The 22,292-nt window shown below is 47.5% G+C and overlaps 1 protein-coding gene across 21 annotated transcripts in view; it reads left to right on the plus strand.

Annotated features, from left to right (window-relative positions):
* The window catches only part of LOC106588461 (microtubule-actin cross-linking factor 1, isoforms 1/2/3/4/5), a 278,087-nt gene that overhangs the window by 218,398 nt on the left and 37,397 nt on the right, over positions 1 to 22,292 (plus strand). For all 21 annotated transcript variants that reach the window (XM_082969975.1, XM_082969977.1, XM_082969979.1 and 18 more), the window contains one exon: positions 22,119 to 22,280. In XM_082969975.1, the coding sequence (XP_082826101.1) occupies positions 22,119 to 22,280 (162 nt within the window). The remainder of the gene's footprint in view (positions 1 to 22,118; positions 22,281 to 22,292) is intronic.

Below are 22,292 nucleotides of genomic sequence, written 5' to 3' on the forward strand. Positions count from 1 at the left end.
TTCCAGCCAAAGAGAAGAGTCACAAAAAGCAGAAATAAAAATAAAATGAATCATTAACCTTTGATGGTCTTCATCAGATGGCACTCATAGGACTTAATGTTACACAATACATGTATGTTTTGTTCGATAAAGTTCATATTTATATTCAAAAATCTCAGTTGACATTGGCGCGTTATGTTCAGTAATGTTTGCCTCTAAAACATCCAGTGATTTTGCAGGGAGCCACATCAATTTACAGAAATACTCATCACATAAATGTTGATATAAGATACAAGTGTTTTACATAGAATTAAAGATACACTTCTCCTTAATGCAACCGCTGTGTCAGATTTCAAAAAAAGCTTTACGGCAAAAGCACACCATGCGATAATCTGAGTACAGCGCTCAGGCACCAAAACAAGCCATACAGATACCTGCCATGTTGTGGAGTCAACAAAAGTCAGAAATAGCATTATAAATATTCACTTAACTTTGATCTTCATCGGAATGCACTCCCAGGAATCCCAGTTCCACAATAAATGTTAGTTTTCTTTCGATAAAGTCCATATTTAGGTCCAAATACCTCCTTTTTGTTAGCGCGTTCAGTTCACTATTCCAAATGCAGAAGGCGCATGCACTAAGTCCAGACAAAAAGTAAAAAAAAGTTGCATTACAGTTTGTAGAAACATGTCAAACGATGTATAGAATCAATCTTTAGGATGTTTTTATCATAAATCTTCAATAATATTCCAACCGGACAATTCCTTTGTCTTTAGAAATGAAAAGGATCTCAGCTTGCTCTCACGGCTGTGCGCGTGATTGAGCTCATGGCATTTTTCTAGACACCTGGTTGAAACAGCTCTTATTCTCTCCCCATTCACAGTAGAAGCATGAAACAACGTTCTAAAGACTGTTGACATCTAGTGGAAGCCTTAGGAAGTGCAATATGACCCCACAGACACTGTTTATTGGATAGGCAATCACTTGAAAAACTACAAACCTCAGATTTCCCACTTCCTGGTTGGATTTTTCTCAGGTTTTTGCCTGCCATATGAGTTCTGTTATACTCACAGACATTATTCAAACAATTTTAGAAACTTCTGAGTTTTCTATCCAAATCTACTAATAATATGTATATCCTAGCTTCTGGGCCTGAGTAGCAGGCAGTTTATTCTGGGCACCTTATTCATCCAAGCTACTCAATACTGCCCCCAGATCCCAAAGAAGTTAAGTGTGCCTTGAATTCTAAATAAATCACTGATAGTGTCACCAGCAAAGCACCATAACACCTCCTCCTCCTCCAGGCTTCACGGTGGGAACCACACATGGGAAGATCATCTGTTCAGCTTCTCTGCGTCTCACAAAGACAGGGCTGTTGTAACCAAAAATCGCAAATTTGGACTCATCAGACCAGAGGACAGATTTCCACTGGTCGAATGTCCATTGCTCGTGTTTCTTGGCCCAAGCAAGTCTCTTCTTATTATTAGTGTCCTTTAGTAGTGTTTTCTTTATAGCACTCCGACCACGAAGGCCTGATTCATGCAGTCCCTGAACAGTTGATGTTGAGATGTGTCTGTTATTGAACTCTGTAAAGCATTTATTTGGTTTGCAATTTCTGAGGCTGGTAACTCTATTGAACTTATCCTCGGCAGCAGAGGTAACTCTGGGTCTTCCTTTCCTGTGGGGGTCCTCATGTGAGCCAGTTATATCATAGCACTTGATGGTTTTTGCGTCTGCACTTGATTGACTGACCTTCATCTCTTAAAATTATGATGGACTGTCATTTCTCTTTGCCTATTTGAGCTGTTCTTGCCATAATATGGACTTATTTGGTAAAAGAACATATTCTGTATGCCACCCCTACCTTGTCACAACACAACTGATTGGCTCAAACGCATTAAGAAATTCCACAAATTAACTTTTAACAAGGCACACCTGTTAATTGAAACGCATTCCAGGTGACTATATCATGAAGCTGGTTGAGAGAATGCCAAGAGTGTGCAAAGCTGTCATCAAGGCAAAGGATGGCTACTTTGAAGAATCTAAAATATATTTTGATTTGTTGAACACTTTTTTGGTTACTACATGATTCCATTTGTGTTATGTCATCATTTTGATGTCTTCACTATTTTTCTACAATGTTGAAAATAGTAATAATAAAGAAAAACCCTTGAATGAGTAGGTGTGTCCAAATATACAGTACATACATACAGTGCATTTGAAAGTATTAACATAACATTTTGTTACGTTACAGCCTTATTCTAAAATTGATTAAATCAAAAACATATAACATCAATCTACACACAATGACAAAGCAAAAACAGATTTTTAGAATTTTTTTGGGGGCAGAAATATTACAATTACAAACTGATGGCATTTCCATAAGTATTCAGACCCTTTACTCAGTACTTTATTGAAGCAGGTTTGGCAGCGATTACAGCTTTGAGTCTTCTTGAGTATGACACTACAAGCTTGGCACACCTGTATTTGGGGAGTTTCTCCCATTCTCTGCATAACCTCTCATGCTCTGTCAGGTTGGATGGGGAGCGTTGCTGCACAGCTATTTTCAGGTCTCTCCAGAGATGTTCGATCGGGTTCAAGTCCAGGCTCTGGCTGGGCCACTAAAGGACATTCAGAGACTTGTCCCGAAGCCCCTCCGCGTTGTCTTTGCTGTGTGCTTGTTGTCCTGTTGGAAGGTGGACCTTTGCCCCAGTCTGAGGTCCTGAGCGCTCTGGAGCAGTTTTCATCAAGGATCTCTCTGTACTTTGCTCCGTTCATCTTTCCCTCGATCCTGACTAGTCTCCCAGTCCCTGCAGTTGAAAAACATCCCCACAGCATGATGTTGCCACCACCATGCTTCACCATAGGGATGGTGCCAGGGTTCCTCCAGACGTGACGCTTGGCATTCAGGCCAAAGAGTTCAATCTCGGTTTCATCAGACCAGAGAATCTTATTTCTTATGGTCGGAGTCCTTTAGGTTCCTTTTGGCAAACTCCAAGTGGGCTGTCATGTCCCTTTTATTGTGGAGTGGCTTCCTTCTGGCCACTCTACCATAAAGGCTTGATTGGTGGAGTGCTGCAGAGATGGTTGTTCTCCTGGAAAGCTCTCCCATCTCCACAGAGGAACTCTGGAGCTCTGTCAGAGTGGCCATCGGGTTCTTGGTCACCTCCCTGACCAAGGCCCTTCTCCCCCAATTGTTCAGTTTGGCCAGGCGGCCAGCACTAGGAAGAGTCTGGTGGTTCCATACTTCTTCCATTTAAGAGTGATGGAGGCCCTGTGTCCTTGGGGACCTTCAATGCTGCAGAAATGTTTTGGTACCCTTCCCCAGATTTGTGCCTCGACACAATCCTGTCTCGGGGTGCTACAGACAATTCCTTCGACCTCATGGCTCGGTTTTTGCTCTGACATTTACTGTCAACTGTGGGACCTGAGACAGTTGGCTGCCTTTCCAAATCATGTCCAATCAATTGAATTTACCACAGGTGGACTCAATCAAGTTGTAGAAACATCTCAAGGATGATCAATGGGAACAGGATGCACCTGAACTCAATTCTGAGTCTCATAGGAAAGGGTCTGAATACTTATGTAAATAAGGTAATTTGCAATACATTTGCAAACATTTTTAAAAACCTGTTTTCACTTTGTCTTTGAGGTATCGTGTGTAGATTGATGAGGATTTTATTTGATACATTTTAGAATAAGGCTGTAATATAACAAAGTGGAAAAAGTCAAGCGGTCTGAATACTTTCTGAATGCACTTTACATACAATATACATTTTACAAACACAATGTACTTTACATTGGTTATCTTTTGTTTGTTTTTAATCTCGTCCTTCAGCTTCCCTCAACCCCTCCCATCAATCTCTGAACACCGTCCAGTTTGACTTCTGTTTGCCATGTATATTTCACTCTGCTGTTTCACAAGTTCTGAACCCATGTACATTTTACGGACACAGCTTATGTAAAATATACTATCTTGTCTCAGCCATTCTTGGATCTGCGATGAAAAACAAGCTTACATATGGACAGTACCAAAACAAATGATGTAATGATTCTGTCTCTTCGCAGCAAAATCTGCAGAGCTGGGATGGTTGTATCCCCCATATATATATAGCATTCTATTGGTTGCAAAAAATGTGTATAATGATTTAAATTGAAAACGTTTTCAATCCGGCGTCGTTCCTAAAGCATGTGCCATGGAATCGGTACATCAAAAATCTATTCCCAACTATTTTGCAATTTATATGACACAACTGTCCATTTTTTTGGTCCTTCAATGAAACTGGTATACTTTTTAATTTATCACAATTTTCTTTAACCAATTTTTTGAAGTAGCTAGTTAGCTGAAAAATTGGCTAAACAAACTGCACTATCGATTTAGGAGTCTAATCTACAATCTCACCATGTTTAACCTGCAGATCGATGCAGTCTGACATTCACAACGGCAACATGCAATTCACCCAGGACTGAAGAGGCAGACAAATGAGAGAAATGTGTTAAACCCTTTTGTTAAATTACACATTTCTGGAGGTTGGAATATCGCAGAAATATGATGGCTCATTCGAGAGAAGACAACCTCTCACGTTATGACATCAGCCAGTATTGACATCTGACATGCAAGATAGATGTTTTTCGCCATCTAAAAATCGTATTCCTATTAACTTCCAGTGTGGTGAGAGCGGCATTATTGCAATGCTACGTCATACCGGTTGAATTTCTGCCCGCTTGAACGGCAATAGGTCAGATGGACATGAAAACGTGAAATGACCCAGGGAGTCGATAGAACATCACTCAACAATGCACAAAACAATATAACATTCAAAACCGGTGAATCTTTACTTCAAATACATGTCATTTTGTCCTTGAAACATTTTAATTTAAATACTCTAGAATTCTGTTCATTCCTATGGGGGACTGCTCCTCCTGGGGAGTGCCAATATGGCCGACCGGTGGCTTCAAAGCCTCTCAATGGCCAATACATGGCATCAGCAATCCAGGGTTTATATACTTCATTGGTTAAAATACTCCACTTTTGTCTGGTGCCAGGGGTTGCTCTCATGCTTACTGGATTCCCCCGACTGTCTCCATTGATTTTGTTGTTGTTGTTGTTGTGTGGCATCCTGAGGCCCCCTTTTCTGTAACACCTTCACACACACACACACACACACACTCCTCTCCTGGCTGGATTGGGTTACACTGGAGCAGAACCCAAACCATATTGTTTTACATTGTCGCCCACTACGCTGGAGAATAGTAACTGGCTACCTGGAAAGCTGGGAAAAAGAGGAACGAGGGGGAGAAGAGGATAGAGGTTGTACTTCCTTGTATGCATATAGGCTGTTTTGTTTTTGGAAAATTGAAAAGCCGTTATTGATAAGCCTCTTTTTTTTTTTCATGTTTTGCTAGCAGTTCCCCCACCCTCCTTCTTTCCTCTGTCTATCCCTCCCACTTTCTTTCTCTTTCACTGTTTCTCTGTATCATTTCATTCTCTGCGGACAGTGTTTTTGTGCTCTGAGGGGGCAGGGATTTGCCCAGGAGATTCTGTTCTGGATTACAAAGCAGTGATGAATGTTGCAGTCTCACACTGCTAGCGTCTCTGTTGAGCTTGTGGCTGGCTGTGAACACTGAGAAATAGTACCAGCCTGCCTAGCAACATACCCCCTCACCTGTGTTAGTCTTTTCATTTCATTCTCAGTCTATTTATCCGTTCATTTTGAAAGATGATTTGCCGAGTTCTTAGCGTGGGATAATCTTTTCCCGTTATCCCAAGATTTGTTTTAAAACGAGCTAAATCCTCCCTTGTCCACCACTCTGTCTGTCCTCCCCCTCTCTCTTTGGCTCCACGCCCCCCTCCCTCCTCTCTTCCTATCTGTAGCTCACTCCCCCACCCCTCTCACAGGGGGGGGGGGGGGGTTTCGGGAGAGGAAACCAGCATGATTGGAGCACTTCCTGTGTTTTAATACCAGAGCAGGAAACGGAACAAACGGAGCTGGATTCAAACAAAAACAGTGAGAAAGGGAGAGCGAGAGAGCAAGAAACGAACAAGTGAGTGCGCGAGAGAGACAGAGTGGGCGAGCAAGGGAGAGAGGAAAAGTGGGGAGATTTTTTTTAGCAGCTGCAAACCATTTCAGTCTGAGCGACAGAAAGAAAGAAAGCAAGGGAGCCTGCATGCAGAAAACAGAGGAAGATGAAGAACTGGGATCGCGTGGCTCCTTGTTGTTTCTCTCGTCTAAGGAGCCTCTGAAAGAGAGCGAGAAGCGGAGAGAAAGAAGGAAAGTGTGTGTCTGGGGATTGTCTGGGAGAGGGAGAACGCCTGCAAGGCAGAGTCAGAGGCAGCGCTCAGACTGGGGCTCGGACTGTCTGGGTCTCTGCCCTCTGGATACAGTGCCACGACACACAGCAGCTCTGCCCGGCTGGACAGGGCTCAACCCCCCCTACCCTCTCCCCCCTAAGAGAACCCTCTCACCCCCTCCTGGATTCAGCCTCCGACTCTGGATTTACTGTCTCTTCTTCCCCGGAGCTGTGGATGAGCAGCGTGATGGAAGGAGGGAGATGATAGACAGGCGTCTAGTCTACGCTAGGAAAAGGCTCTGGATCTCTTTGTTCTGGTTTTTGAATTGCAAGACTGACTTGTGCGGCGTGGCAGGTGATGGGATTGACTTTTTCTCGCTAATGATGAGGAGGATAATGATGACGTCAACACGAGGGACGAAGGCGCACTCCAGGCAGAGAGCGGGGCACGGCCTCCAGACCCACGCAACTCATGCTTTGTGATGGGAATGAAAGGGAACGGGAGAAAGTATAGACTGTCTGCAAGGACACGCTCACAGGACCAAAGCAGGCTATGAGTGACTGCTCGGTTACTTTGTCTGAGATTTTGTTTTACTGCGATTGTTTTGATTCCCTCTGAAGACTGAAGGATATACTATTTTCTTAATTGTTTTGATTCCCTCTGAAGACTGAAGGATATACTATGTTTGGCTCAACAACAAACCTGGACTAAGACAGAAAAAGAACACAATTTTTCACCCCGCACAACCTCTTTTCATATCAGGGAGTAGTGGATTTCTCACCAATTTAAAGGAAACTTTAGACACTTCTTTGGCTGCTTCTCACCCAGACAGTTGCTCAACCCTTCTCTGCTGCTTATCCTGTTGTGGCAGAGCGAGAGAGAATAGAAAGGGAAGGAAGTACTGTACCAGCAAGGGGAGATTGGGAAATGATTCAGGAGTCTAGTTGAAAGACTGTGAGTGAGGGGGAGTTAACATCAAAAAACGGAACAAGAGGATGTTATCTCCTCGGCACTCACCTCGTTCTGGACTTTGGATGTCTACAAGACAGCCCCTGCCTTCTTCCTGACAACCTTCCAAAACGAGCAGCGCTGCTTAATATGCTGCTGGAGGAGAGGAGCGTCTGCCGGCAGGTTACTCACTCACTGATGCTCCCCTGCATTTCAGATAGCGCTGGGATATGCTGTTGCACTTCTATTGAAGTGACATAGTAGCATTCGGACCTATGGACTTGTACTGTGGATTGCGAACCTTTTGTGATTTTTGGGTCATTTTAGTTATTAAAGCGGATTCATGTTTGGGATTGTGGATTGGACCGGGAACATTTGAGAAACGGAACAAATTTCAGCCCACCCATTGAGGTGTTTTTTCCCATTTGTTTTCTGTGGAATACTTATTGGCCCCGTCCCCAAGGGGGCCAGCCTGCCCCTATAAAGGACCACTGCAGGGCGTCAGGGGAATTTCGCCCAGGGGCAGCTGAGGGATGGGGAAGCCCCTGAGCCGGCCGGACTGCCTGAGGAAAAACCCCCGATGCCTGGGGAAGGGGGACGAGGATGAGGCCTACATTGAGGACTGCTATGTCCCCCAGCGCTCAATCTACGACACCATGCGCATCAATGAGCAGATTGACCAGGGCTCCTCCAAGCTCAGCCAGCCCTCGCGCAGCACCCTGGGCTCGGGTGGCGGCGGAGAGGGCAGCACTCTCTCCAGCAACGGCACCATCGGTGCTGACTTAGGGAGCGTCTTTGTGTCAAGGGGACACACTGATGCCGGAGTTAAAAGACTGGATGAAAGGGTGATCTTTGACGCCCTCAAGCTAACCGGCGATCCCCAGAGCATGTTGCCACCTGGAAGTGGCGGCGGTTCTGGTTTACCCATCACGGCCTCGTCCTCTGCCTCCTGTGGGGCAGCTGCAGTAAAAAGGCGCCACCAGGGCGGCGATAAGAAAGACAACCCCAATCGTCGCTCTTGGAAGGCATTTATGCCTCCCAGTTACCCGGAGTTTGCAGAGAGGCTTGAGTTTTCTCCTGGGGAAAGTGCTGAGAAGCGTCTGTCTGGACCTGGGATTCCACTTTCTCTACTGCTGCCACCAACCCCCACCTCCACAACCTCCTTACCTCCTTACTCACCTTCCACTGTGTCGTCCGTGGTTCTTCACACACATCCTGTCTCTTCCTCCCCTTCGTTGACGCCGACAGTGAGTCCCATTCCCCCCCTCCAACAGCACCCTGTTAGCAAGCAAAAACAACTTCATCCCCTGCTCCAAAAACAACACAAGCAAACACATGCACTACCCTCCCCTTTAAAAGAACAGCCATCGATGCAGTTACCTGCCCAACCCCACCAGGGCTCTGGGAGCACCCCACAGCACAGTCCCAGTGCTACCACAAAGCTGGAAAGAAAAAGAGACAAGCGTCATAGGTGGCCAGTTGTATCTCCCAAAGCTGGTGTCAAAAGAATTCCAGAGGAGAGGTCGGAAGCGGCCAAGGCTTCTGACTCTGAAAGAGATACTGACTCTCCTCTCCTAGAACAAGACCTGGACAACGCCCCTCTCCTACCTCAGTTGGCCCCACCAAAACCTGTGTTCTGCCCCCCGACTAAAGCACGCACCTGGCCCCGCAGCATGAGAGGGGGCAAGAGGTCCCACGGGGGCATGCACCACCACTTCCCTGTCCTGCCGCCCCTGCCCCCCTTACGGGGAGAGGACAGTGACATGGACGAGGAGTCATTCTACCTACTGGACCCTCCCTCACCTTTCCTCCAGGAAGAGAAAGGGCTGGCCCATGGAGGGCTGCCGTTCTCCCCCTCCCTCAGCCAGGAGGGGGGTGAGGAGGGACTCCTGGGCTGGGCTCCACCTAATACTGAGCTCCGGCAGCGAACCGCCTCGGAGCTCAAATTCGAGGAGGATGAACGCAGGATCTTACAGGAGCTGGAGGAGGACGAGGAGGAAGAAGTGGAGGAGGAAGGGAAAGAGGAGGAAAAACAAAAGGAGATTGAGGAGGAAGGGACAAGAGAGGTGGAAGAAGTAAAGCATGAGAAAGGAGAAATGGAAATGGAAGAGGAGGAGAGGGCTAGGAGAGAGGAGAGCGAGTGGAAGCTGGAGAATAGGGAGATAATTGACCAATGTTGGGAGGGGGACTCTGGAGAGGGCTGGGAACTCCAACAATCAGGGTCTTCTGGACATTGGCCCCTTCTGACCCCTCCAACAGGGTTTGGGGCACCTGGGGCCCCCAGTACCTCCCCCTGCCCCAGCTCAGGGGCCAGCTCAGATGACCTTTTCCTAGAGCTGGAGAGACAATGTTTAGAGGGCGAGGGAGGTGAGAGCTCTGTGGACCCTGAATCTAGTGAGCAAACAGATCCCTACACCCTAGCCAGTGTAGAGGAAGAGGAGGAGCAAGAGGAAGCCACTTATGCCTGTATATATTTTGTGGAAACTCTCCCTATGGATATAGATCAAAGCACAGAGACGGATTGCACTGAGCCCCGGTTGAAACACCCAAACACAGTTTCACCTCCTGAACACATGGACCAGGCCCAACCACAGACTACTGAACACACTGACCTGGAGGAAGAACAACCCTGTTATGAGCTAGATCAGGTTCTCATTGAAGATGAACAATATGATATTGATGAAGAGAAGCAAAGTGCAATTGATTATGAAGATGAAGAGCAGAGTGGTCCCGGGACTACTGAGATGGACTCTGTCTGCAGACCTCTCCCTGTGTCAGACTCCAGCGGGGTCCACATGTCCCAGCCAGACAGAACCGCTTTGTCCGACACCACCCAGAACAACTGTGAACACAAGCCGCCTGCTGAGACTGAGTGGGACCTGGACAGCGGGGCGTCATCAGATCAAGAGGTCGAGGAAGTGAGCGAGGAATCATGTTTGTGCCTCCAGACGGCCTCTGCACTTCCTCCCTCCCCCAGCCCACAGAACCCTTATGCCGAGGGGGAAGAGCAGGAGGAGGGGGAGCCAGCCTGGAATGCATGTGAGCAACCTGACCCGATTTGGGACAGTGAGGAGGCTAGGATGGACCAATCCCCTGGGTCGATCCACACAGATGGAGAAATGGGGGTTACTGCTGCAGAGGATGTTGATGTACAAACTTCCAGTCAAGAAGCCCTGTTCTCCTCAGAGATTAGTGACGTTGCCAAGGAGACGACCTCTGACACTGAGCGGATGACACTTCCGTCGTCAGAGACGCGGGACCGCTCTGTCCCCGCAGATGAGGCTTCTTCTCTGGACATGTCTGGGCAAGACGCGTACCCGAGGTCGCCAAGCACCCCCAAAGCGTTCTCTGACTCTCTCCCCCGTTCACACTCCCCTGCCCAGCAAATAGACACTGCCCTCCCTTCACCCTTACCACTGTCCCCTGTCAAGCACGAGCCAAGAGGGCCAGGCCTGGACAGCAAAGACTCTGATGCCTTTGTGGCCACAGACAGTTTTGTTTACCTGGCTGTGTCTGTGCCACACCTGTTCCCTCAGGACTGCCCCCTCTCCCTGCTGGAGTCCTCAACACCCCCCAGCCCCATCCCCAAACCCTGCCCTGAGCCAGACGACGGGGCCTTCCTTTGCCCCGACAGCTTTGTTTACTTGGCAGCCCCGGAGCGGCTTCCCCAGGTGTTTGACGGAGGCTCCGCTTGCGAGGACGCCCAGGAGCTGGACTATGGAGACTCATACTCTGACGGTACCCAGTCAGGAGTGGACTTCATCCTTGGATCCATGACCGGGGACAGTGACTGGGAGTCTGACGGCTCGGCCTTGGACCCCCCTTGTACCAACGGGGAGTGGGAGGAGCTGGAATCCGGGTTGCTCCAGGGGCTTTTCAGGGAGGGCCAGTTGGAAGACCAGAGGCCCCCAGGGGCCACAACAGAGGCTGAAGGGTCAGACTGTGAGACTCCCTTAGGCCCAGAGACCAGCGAGCAGGGAGGAGCACCCTCACCCTGCCCCGACATAGAGACCCAGGCTGAGGTATAACTGTTTTCCAACCATCTTTAATTTAGTTGAATAACCAATGGTCAAGGTCAAGATCCAGTCAGACAGAAACTGACACGGCTGGTCAGTGGGTCAGTCTCTCAGCTTGGTAGGATACATTTCAGGGTATTGTGGTGTCTGTAGTTACTTGGTACAGTGTCTCAAGTTCTCAAGCTCAGCATGTTCCTCATATCTATAGTTCCTTGTATAAGACTATAGGATGCAGTGTGATCACAGTGGCTCTCAATTCCTTTCAGTATTGCAAATGCATGAGGTTGATATATGCACGGCTTGGAAAATGCTGTGGAAAAGGGTCTGGGGCAACAAATAGCTTGTGCTACTGTAGTTGGACTTTAAATGATTTCAATATGATGCGCATGGGGGTCTATCCATTTAATGGAAAGTACCTTTAGGTTGTCTGTGTTTATATGATTGTGTATGAGGGAGCATGTTTGAGGAATGTACTTCAGACGGAACGGCGCGTTAGAGAACGGCATGCGCTTGTATTTTGATCTGTAGCGCACTATTTAAGAGTTGTGCATATAAACAGATATTCTGTTTGCTTTGACTGTAAATAGCAGCCAGACTAAACCGTTTCAAATGTCTACATTTACAGTACGGTGCTTACATACCTCACATGTTTGTGTACGTTCACATGGATGACAGGCTTCGAAGTAAGCACTTCCATCTGTATTGTATAACTTGTGTATGAGTTCAGTATTTGAAGGACCGGTACTTGTGTATGCAGTGAGACTTCTGAATTTATTGACATTTCCAGACGTTGGTTTTGATTTACTTTATTGGTTTTGATTACTTTATTAGATGTAATCAACAACTGTTTGTAAAAGAATTTTGAATTTATATGTCAACACCATGTGGTTTCATTGAGCAATTCGAAGTCTGAATTAGGATGTTAAGCACACAGTCTGCACCCTTTCACGAGTGTTCCATTGTGCCAGTAGTTTGCCTTTATCAAAGTCGTTGTGTGACTTGCGTTCCTCTGGGTCTGCATATCCTCAGTGTACTTTTCCAATCTCTTCCGACTCCTGTGTGTGTGGTTCTGTACGTGTGAGTAAATTACGGGAGTATTCGGCCAGTATTTGTTTGACTTTACTTACTCTCTCTCTCTTATGTCTTGCTTTCGTCTTTGCACGTCCCCACCACTACTTTTTTACATTCTGGTCTCTCTGTGCTGTTTATCTGTGTGTATTTACAGTGCATTTGGAAAGAATTCAGACCCCCTTCACTTTTCCACATTTTGTTACGTTACGGCCTTATTCTAAAATGTATTTAAAAAATGTTTTCTCACCAATCTACACACAATACCCCATAATTATTTTTGTTTTTTATTTGACCTTTATTTAACCAGGTAGGCCAGGTTAAATTTCTTGGAATAAACAAATGTACAGTCAATAACACAATAGAAAAGTCTATATACAGTGTGTGCAAATGAAGAAATATTAGGGAGGTAAGGCAATAAATAGGCCATAGGGCAAATTAATTACAATTTAGCAATTAAACACTGGAGTGATAGATGTGCGGAAGATGCATGTGCAAGGAGCGATACAAAGGGTGCAAAGGAGCAAAAAAACAAAATCAATATGGGGATGAGGTAGTTGGGTGGGCTATTTACAGATGGGCTATGTACAGGTGCGATGATCTGTACGCTGCTCTGACAGCTGATGCTTAAAGTTAGTGAGGGAGGTAAGAGTCCCCAGCTTCAGTGATTTTTACAGTTCGTTCCAGTCATTGGCAGCAGAAAATTGGAAGGAAAGGTGGCCAAAGGAGGAATTGGCTTTGGGGGTGACCAGTGAAATATACCTGCTGGAGTGCGTGCTACGGTTGGGTGCTGCTATGGTGACCAGTGAGCTGAGGCGGGGCTTTACCTAGCAAAGACGTGTAGATGACCTAGAGCCAGTGGGTTTGGCGACGAGTATGAAGCGAGGGCCAGCCAACGAGAGCATACAGGTGGGTAGTATATGGGGCTTTGGTGACAAAACGGATGGCACTGTGATAGACTGCATCCAATTTATTGAGTAGGGTATTGGAGGCTATTTTGTAAATGACATCGCCGAAGTCAAGGATCGGTAGGATAGTCAATTTTACGAGGGTATGTTTGGCAGGATGAGTGAAGGATGCTTTGTTGCGAAATGGGAAGCCGATTCTAGATTTAATTTTGGATTGGAGATGCTTAATGTGAGTCTGGAAGGAGAGTTTACAGTCTAACCAGACACCTAGGTATTTGTCGTTGTCCTCATGTTCTAAGTCAGAACTGTCCAGAGTCGTGATGCTAGATGGGCTGGCAGGTGCGGGCAGCGATTGGGTGAAGAGCATGCATTTAGTTTTACTTGCATTTAAGAGCAGTTGGAGGCCACGGAAGGAGTGTTGTATGGCATTGAAGCTCGTCTGGAGGTTAGTTAACACAGTGTCCAAAGATGAGCCAGAAGTATACAAAATGGTGTCGTCTGCATAGAGGTGGATCAGAGAATCACCAGCAGCAAGAGCGACATCATTGATGTATACAGAGAAAAGAGTCGGCCCGAGAATTGAACCCTGTGGCACCCCCATAGACTGCCAGAGGTCCGGACAACAGGCCCTCCGATTTGACACACTGAACTCTGTCTGAAAAGTAGTTGGTGAACCAGGCGAGGCAATCATTTGAGAAACCAAGGCTGTTGAGTCTGCCGATAAGAATGCGGTGATTGACAGAGTCGAAAGCCTTGGCCAGGTCGATGAATACAGCTGCACAGTATTGTCTTTTATCGTGGCGTTTAGGATGTCATTTAGGACCTTTAAGCGTGGCTGAGGTTCACCCATGACCAGCTCGGAAACCAGATTGCATAGTGGAGAAGGTACAGATTCAAAATGGTCGGTGATCTGTTTTGTTAACTGGCATTTGAAGATCTTAGAAAGGCAGGGTAGGATAGATATATAGGTCTGTGACAGTTTGGGTCTAGGGTGTCTCCCCCTTTGAAGAGGGTGATGGCAGCTTTCCAGTCTGAGGATCTCAGACGATACGAAAGAGGTTGAACAGGCTAGTAATAGGGGTTGATGACAAAGCGAAAACAGGTTCAAATTTTTTGCAAATGTATTAAAAATAAAAAAACTGATACCTTATTTACATAAGTATTCAGACCCTTTGCTCTGAGACTCAATTGTGCTCAGGTGCATCCTGTTTCCATTGATCATCCTTGATGTTTCTACAACTTGATTGGAGTCCACCTGTGGTAAATTCAATTGATTGAACATGATTTGGAAAGGCACCCACCTGTCTAAGGTCCCAGAGTTGACAGTGCATGTCAGAGCAAAAACCAAGCCTTGAGGTCGAAGGAATTGTCCGTAGAGCTCCGAGACCGGATTGTGTCGAGGCACAGATCTGGGGAACGGTACCAAATCATTTCTGCAGCATTGAAGGTCCCCAAGAACACAGTGGCCTCCATCATTCTTAAATGGAAGAAGTTTGGAACCACCAAGACTCTTCCTAGTGCTGGCCGCCTGACCAAACTGAGCATTTGCCTTGGTCAGGGAGGTGACATATAACCCAATGGTCACTCTGACAGAGCTGAAGAGTTCCTCTGTGGAGATGGGAGAACCTTCAAGAAGGACAACCATCTCTGCACCACTCCATCAATCAGGCCTTTATGGTAGAGTGGCCAGATGGAAGACACTCCTCAGTAAAAGGCACATGACAGCCCGCTTGGAGTTTGCCAAAAGGCACCTAAAGTACTCTCAAACGATGAGAAACAAAATTCTTTGGTCTGATGAAATCAAGATTGAACTATTTGGCCTGAATGCAAAGCGTCACGTCTGGAGGAAACCTGGCACCATCCCTATGGTGAAGCATGGTGGTGGCAGCATCATGCTGTGGGGATGTTTTTCAACGGCAGGGACTGGGAGACTAGTCAGGATCAAGGGAAAGATGAACAGAGCAAAGTACAGAGAGATCCTTGATGAAAACCTGCTCCAGAGCACTCAGACTGGGGCAAAGGTTCACCTTCCAACAGGACAACGACCCTAAGCACACAGCCAAGACAACGCAGGAGTGGCTTTGGGACAAGTCTCTAAATGTTGTTGAGCGGCCCAGCCAGAGCCCGGACTTGAACCTGATAAAACATCTCTGGAGAGACTTGAAAATAGCTGTGCAGCGACGCTCCCCATCCAACCTGACAGAGCTTGAGAGGATCTTCAACAAACTACTGAGTAAATTGTCTGAACACTTATGTATATGTGATATATATAGCAATTATATAATATATATATATATATATTTTAAATTGCAAAAATATCTGAACTTGTTTTTGCTTTGTCATTATGGGGTAGTGTGTGTAGATTTCAGGGGGGGAAAAACAATTTAATCCATTTTAGAAAAAGGCTGTAACGTAACAAAATGTGGAATGAGTGAGGGGGGGTCTGAATACTTTCCGAATGCGCTGTATGTGTGTGTGTCTTCCTGGGTCAGTGTGTTTGACAGGCTATCGTGCCTAAATTGGGGCCTGCTCTGCCTCACATTGTCTCTCTGTCTAGGATGTGCTTGTCCCTGCCTGCCTGATATACTTCTGATGGACTCCCGGTTCTTATTATTCAATCACTGGGTCTATCAGCTACACACACTGTTGGCCTGGTCCTAGCCGGCCGGCCCAGTCATCCTCATCTCATTTTATCTGTGTGGTTTATGCATAGTCACGGTCTCTCTGCCCCCCCCTAAATGCAATCAGATGCCCTGTCCTGTCAGCCTGGATTTGACTGGAGAGGATTAGAGTTAGTCTACTGTAGTACAAGGAGGTTTCTGAGGGGAAAAGAAAATCACTGTCTGTTGGCAGGGTCGCAATCTCCCAACCATAAAAATCCCTGATGCCTCCCCCGCCCTCTACTCTTTCACCCCCCGTCTCTTCTTTCTCGCTCTCCTTCTCTTGCTCTCTACCCTTCCTCTCCGTCTCCCTCCCCTCACCCTTACCCTCTCTTATTCTCCTCTTTTTCTCTCCCCTTTTTCTCTCTCCGCTGAACCTCGCTCTCTCCCTCTCTTTCGTTCTCCTCTCCACAGTCCGACCGCACTTTTCTAGAGATAAGGAAGTGAGAAGTAAACAGTAGGGGTCTATGCAGGGAGAGTTGCTGTTGCCAGTAAAACACAAACACTGGACAAAGTTGTTGGGGGAATATAAATAGAAGATGAGGGCGTGCCAGGATCTGAGCCGCTGAACTCTTGGCTATGGCCAGTCGCTCCCTCTTCAATGCCAAAGTCCACTTTGGATAGGAAACCAAATAAACAATAGACCGTGGATTGTTTTAGCGGCAAGGTTGGTGATACATGGTTTGGAATGGAAATGGCGGCCATTTTGGTGCAAGAGAGAGCACTCTGTGAGGGAACAAAGAGCTATATGGCTGAACACCTGGTATTACTCAAAGGCCGTGGTGGTAAAATGATAAGGAGGGCTAACTTGGCAGAGCCAGATAATCAGAAGGGCCTTGTTTTAACGGGAGGCATTGTTTCAAGGCATGGCTGTGTGTCTTTGCACTCTGAGACAAAGATGGACAGCTGGATGGAGGCTTCGGATCCTGAAAGGCTAGGAAGACAGGACAGACATACAATTACTGGAAAGTAATAAAAGATATAAATATAACACAATGTCAGAACAGATGGTTATATTGGAAGATTAACTGAGAAACAGCAGAGACTGATAGGGAAGAAAGACGGACCGACAGACAGGAGAGATGCTTAAACACAGAGTACAAAGCGTGCAGGTGGGCTCAGATCCGGTAACGGTAACACGACGGTTGAATACGACGGTAACAGAGTACAAAGCGTGCAGGTGGGCTCAGATCCAGTAACGGGCATATTTCATATGATAATGATGCCACTGAAAGACAAGCAGACATCCAGGAAGCACCTGCAAAATAAGAAAAAGGGAGGGAGAGGGAGGGAAAAGGAGACAGATGGAAAGGGAGGAGAAAGAGGGAGAAATGGGGGGCGAGAGAGCAGAGCGGAGAGAGGTTTTGGCCACAGTGTCCCGAGTTCAATGAGCTTGGTTCCTTTTCAAATGCAATCTATCATCAAAAAGGGATATTTCTCTACCACTTTGATGATTGATTGATTCAGCACTGCCCAGTCTGACCATCGTAACCTACTGCAATATTCTAATTTCAAAGTCCAGGCGAAAATACATCCTCCCTCCCTCTCTCTCTCCTCCGAGTTCTGCTGAAAAGGAAACCAGGGGCTAAGGATGGGGCCAGGAAGAGAGGGAGACTAGGGCAGTCGGTGACATGGAGGAAAGGGCTGCTAGCCTTGTTCTCATTGATTTGGATGCAATGATATTGTAGTTATCTCAGAAGAGTGGTCACATATGTCCCACTCCTATTTATGTAAGTCAATAATCCCCATGCGTCTTTCTCGGTAGCGTTTGGACACGCTGGCTAAATACAGTAAGGTTATCTATGTCATTTGTACTACAGTTCGCACCACAACTTAAGCACGCTATTAAGGTCTATAGTGTGTATGTGCTTGCGAGATTTGGCAGTGACGTTAGTTCCAGTCTGTAGGTGAATTGGTGGTATTGTTTATATTAGCCGGCGGTTGCCCATTTGTCATGATTAAGATGGTGATTGTTCCTGAGTGATGCTCTGGACAACAGCCGTGAGGACTGCTGTTGCCTCTCTCCTGTACTGCAATAGCTGGTTAGCGCCATGCACACACACACACACACACGGAAACACAAACTTAGAGCACACCCACACACGTATGCATACACACACACACACACACGTAGCCAAGTAAACACACACACGCTCAGGCACACACTGTTTAAAGTGGTAGTTATACACGTCGGGGTTTAGTGAGTCCTTGTGGTTTTTGGTGTACGTGAGAGAGATGAAGGACGGATAGAGACCGTGAGATGTCACATGAGTAGTAGAAAGAGATTTGTACTGTTTTCTACTTTTGAGCCAAGAGGTCAACTTGTGGAACTGGCCTGAGCCGGACTCATTTTTAGAAGAAATGATTTCTCCGTCTTCACTGAACTGGGGCTGAAGTGAGAGAGCAGTGTCGGGTTGTGGTTTAGTGAAGAGAGAGAAAGGAGGGATGTTGGGGGAGTGCAGGTGGAGGGGAAAGTGAGGGGATATGACTGAGTGACTGAAGTGAGGGAAATGTGAAGGTAGGGGAAGAGAGAGTGGTGGAGATCAGTGGAGGAGTGCTACCGTGTGTGTGACTCGTTGAGCCACTGCCATAGTTCAGAGAGTTGGGGAGGAATGAGAAACATCCCAGATATTTTCCATAGCTCTGGTTTAGTGGAGTCAACCGCTTTGAGCTGGCTGGGGGGAGAGGGGGGGGAGGGGGGGGGGGGATGAGAATAGGAGTCTGGACATGCACGCACACACATTCAGTTAAACACACACAGACGTCACAGACATCACACAGACACACATGCCACAGACATGACACAGGCACACTACACAGGCACACTACACAGGCACACTGCACAGGCACACTGCACAGGCACACTACACACTACACAGGCACACTGCACAGGCACACTGCACAGGCACACTACACAGGCACACTACACACTACACAGGCACACTACACACCACACAGGCACACTACACACCACACAGGCACACTACACAGGCACACTACACACTACACAGGCACACTGCACACTACACAGGCACACTGCACACTACACTGCACACTACACAGGCACACTACACAGGCACACTACACAGGCACACTACACAGGCACACTACACAGGCACACTACACACTACACAGGCACACTACACACTACACAGGCACACTACACACTACACAGGCACACTACACACTACACAGGCACACTACACACTACACAGGCACACTACACACTACACAGGCACACTACACACTACACAGGCACACTACACACTACACAGGCACACTACACACTACACAGGCACACTACACACTACACACCGCACAGGCACACTACACACCGCACAGGCACACACTACACACAGGCAGCCTACACACTGCACACTACACAGGCACACTACACAGGCACACTGCACAGGCACACTGCACAGGCACACTACACACTACACAGGCACACTACACAGGCACACTACACACTACACAGGCACACTACACAGGCACACTACACACTACACAGGCACACTGCACAGTCACACTACACACTACACAGGCACACTACACACTGCACAGGCACACTACACACTGCACAGGCACACTACACACTGCACAGGCACACTGCACAGGCACACTACACAGGCACACTACACACTACACAGGCACACTACACAGGCACACTACACAGGCACACTACACACTACACAGGCACACTACACACTACACAGGCACACTACACAGGCACACTGCACAGGCACACTGCACAGGCACACTGCACAGGCACACTGCACAGGCACACTACACAGGCACACTACACAGGCACACTGCACAGGCACACTACACACTACACACTGCACAGGCACACTACACACTACACAGGCACACTACACAGAAACACTTCACACTACACAGGCACACTACACACTGCACAGGCACACTGCACAGGCACACTGCACACTACACAGGCACACTACACAGGCACACTACACACTACGCAGACATAGACACACACGTTCCACAGACAGACACAGTCCAGGATATGGATAGGGTGGAGTGGGTCATGGCTGAGGCTCATTGTTGTCGAGGCAGTCAGGCTTCCTGTTGGAAGCAGGGAGGAGGACCATCACCACAACACAGCTGTGACACGCACAGACACACACAATCCAAGACACATCTTTTTCTATTCTAGCGTCCCTGTTCTCTTTCAAACTCCTACACGTCATCTCCTGGTGTGGAAAAGCAGCACTTTCACACAATATTTACTCCAGATGAACACAATCCAATAAACACTTTAATTAGAGACAGACCTCCACACAACCGTTGCCAGGTAATTATACGGTGTAGAAAAACAATGACTTACACACTCTTATTCATTTAGCATAGAACTCACCCTCCCCATTGTTCATTCTCACAAACGCAACCTAACTGTTTTGTACTACTTTGCCAGTATAAGGCAAACAATAGTTTGAGGCACTTACGAGAAATCCTTTGTCTTAGTATTCTACTCTCTCATTTTAATTTAATTCAAATCAAATGAAAGTGGCCTCCCGAGTGGCGCAGTGGTCTAAGGCACAGCATCGCAGCGCTAGCTCCGTCCCTACAGATTCTGGTTCGATCCCAGGCTGTTTTGCAGCCGGCCGCGACCGGGAGACCCATGAGGCGGCGCACAATTGGCCCAGCGTCGTCCGGGTTAGGGGAGGGTTTGGCCGGCCGGGATATCCTTGTCCCATCGCGCTCTAGTGACTCCTGTGGCGAGCCGGGCGCAGTGCACGCTGACACGGTCGCCAGGTGTACGGTGTTTCCTCTGACACATTGGTGCGGCTGGCTTCCGGGTTAAGCAGGCATTGTGTCAAGAAGCAGTGCGGCTTGGTTGGGTTGTGTTTAGGAGGACGTACGGATCTCTACCTTTGCCTCTCCCGAGTCCATACGGGAGTTGCAGCAATGGGGCAAGCCTGTAACTACCAATTGGATATCACAACATTTGGGAGAGAGGGGTTGAACAAAAAAAAAATGTTTATTGGTTGCATACACAGATTTGCACATGTTATCGCAGGTGCAGTGAAATGCTTGTGTTTCTAGCAGTGCAGTAATACCTAGCAATAAAATAAACCAAACAGTCCACAAATAATCCCCCCAAAATACGAAATATCAGAACGAGCAATGTCAGAGACCAGAATATAAATATGTACTCGGACATCTTGACTTTTTCCACATTTTGTTATGTTACAGCCTTGTTCTAAAATGGATTAAAACATTATTAAAGTGACCAGTGTTCAATGACTCTCTGTACATAGGGCAGCAGTCTCAAAGGTGCAGGGTAGAGTACCGGGTGATAGCCGGCTAGCAACAGTGGCTAAGCTTCAAGTCAGGGTACTGGGTGGAGGCCGGCTAGTGGTGACCGACAGTCCCAGCTTTGATGCACCTGTACTGTATCCGCCTTCTATATGGTAACGGGGTGAACAGGCCGTGGCTCGGGTGGCTGAGCATTTCTCTACAACCGCAATAACATCTGCTAAATATGTGTACGTGACCAATTTGATTTGAGGTCCTTCTTGGCATTCCTGTGACACCGGGTGCTGTAGCGTCGGGGCCCGCGTCGGGGGCCCGCGTCAGGCGGATCGATGTCAACAGCTCACCTAGTCCTTCTGTCTTCCAGTCATTCTTCCCACTGTTCTCAGAGCAACTCTTTTTGTCCCGGCACCTGGGATTTGCCATTTCTGGTTTATGTGTGTGTTTTCCAGTTCTGGGCTGTAGGCTATGTGTGTGTGGCCACCGGGGTTTGGCATCTCCACCATTTGGGAACCACCATGGCTAATTTTGAGTTCCTGTAGTCTCTATGGGAAAGCGGCCATTTTGCATTTAAGCCCTGTATTTGATTTCAGGCTTTGACTCGGTGGACTTTGGGCTGGTTTTCTTTAGAGTTGGACACCCATTGTCATCATACCGTGTCTCCAGCTCTCGATGAGTAATGTGGCCGGACAGGTGACGGGTGTGTTCAAATCCCTCTTTTCCAGCCACCTTTACTTTCTAGCTCTCTAATCCTTATAATCCCTTTCTCCTCCCTCCCTATTTGTCCTTGCTCACCCTCTTTCTCCCGCTCTCTTTCTCTTTGTTTCTCTCTTTCTCTCCATATCTTTCTTCTCTACCTCCTCCCTTTATCTCTCTCTCGCTCTGTCCTCGCTCTCCCCTCTCCCCTCTCCCCCTCTCCCTCGCTCTCCTGCCTCCCTCCCTCTCCCCCCCTCTTCTCTCTCTGGCTCAGGCGGTGGAGAGGGAGCAGGTGGACAGTATTCAACCCAAGCTGCAGCGCGTGAACGCGGTGGGCCAGGGCCTGATCCAGAGTGCAGCCAAACACACAGACACCCAGGCTCTGGAGCATGACCTAGAGACCACCAACCTCAGATGGAACTCCCTCAACAAGAGGGTATGTCTGTCT

The sequence above is a fragment of the Salmo salar genome, chromosome 27, assembly GCF_965601325.2.
Source record: "Salmo salar chromosome 27, fSalSal1, whole genome shotgun sequence".
NCBI classification, from domain to species: domain Eukaryota; kingdom Metazoa; phylum Chordata; class Actinopteri; order Salmoniformes; family Salmonidae; genus Salmo; species Salmo salar.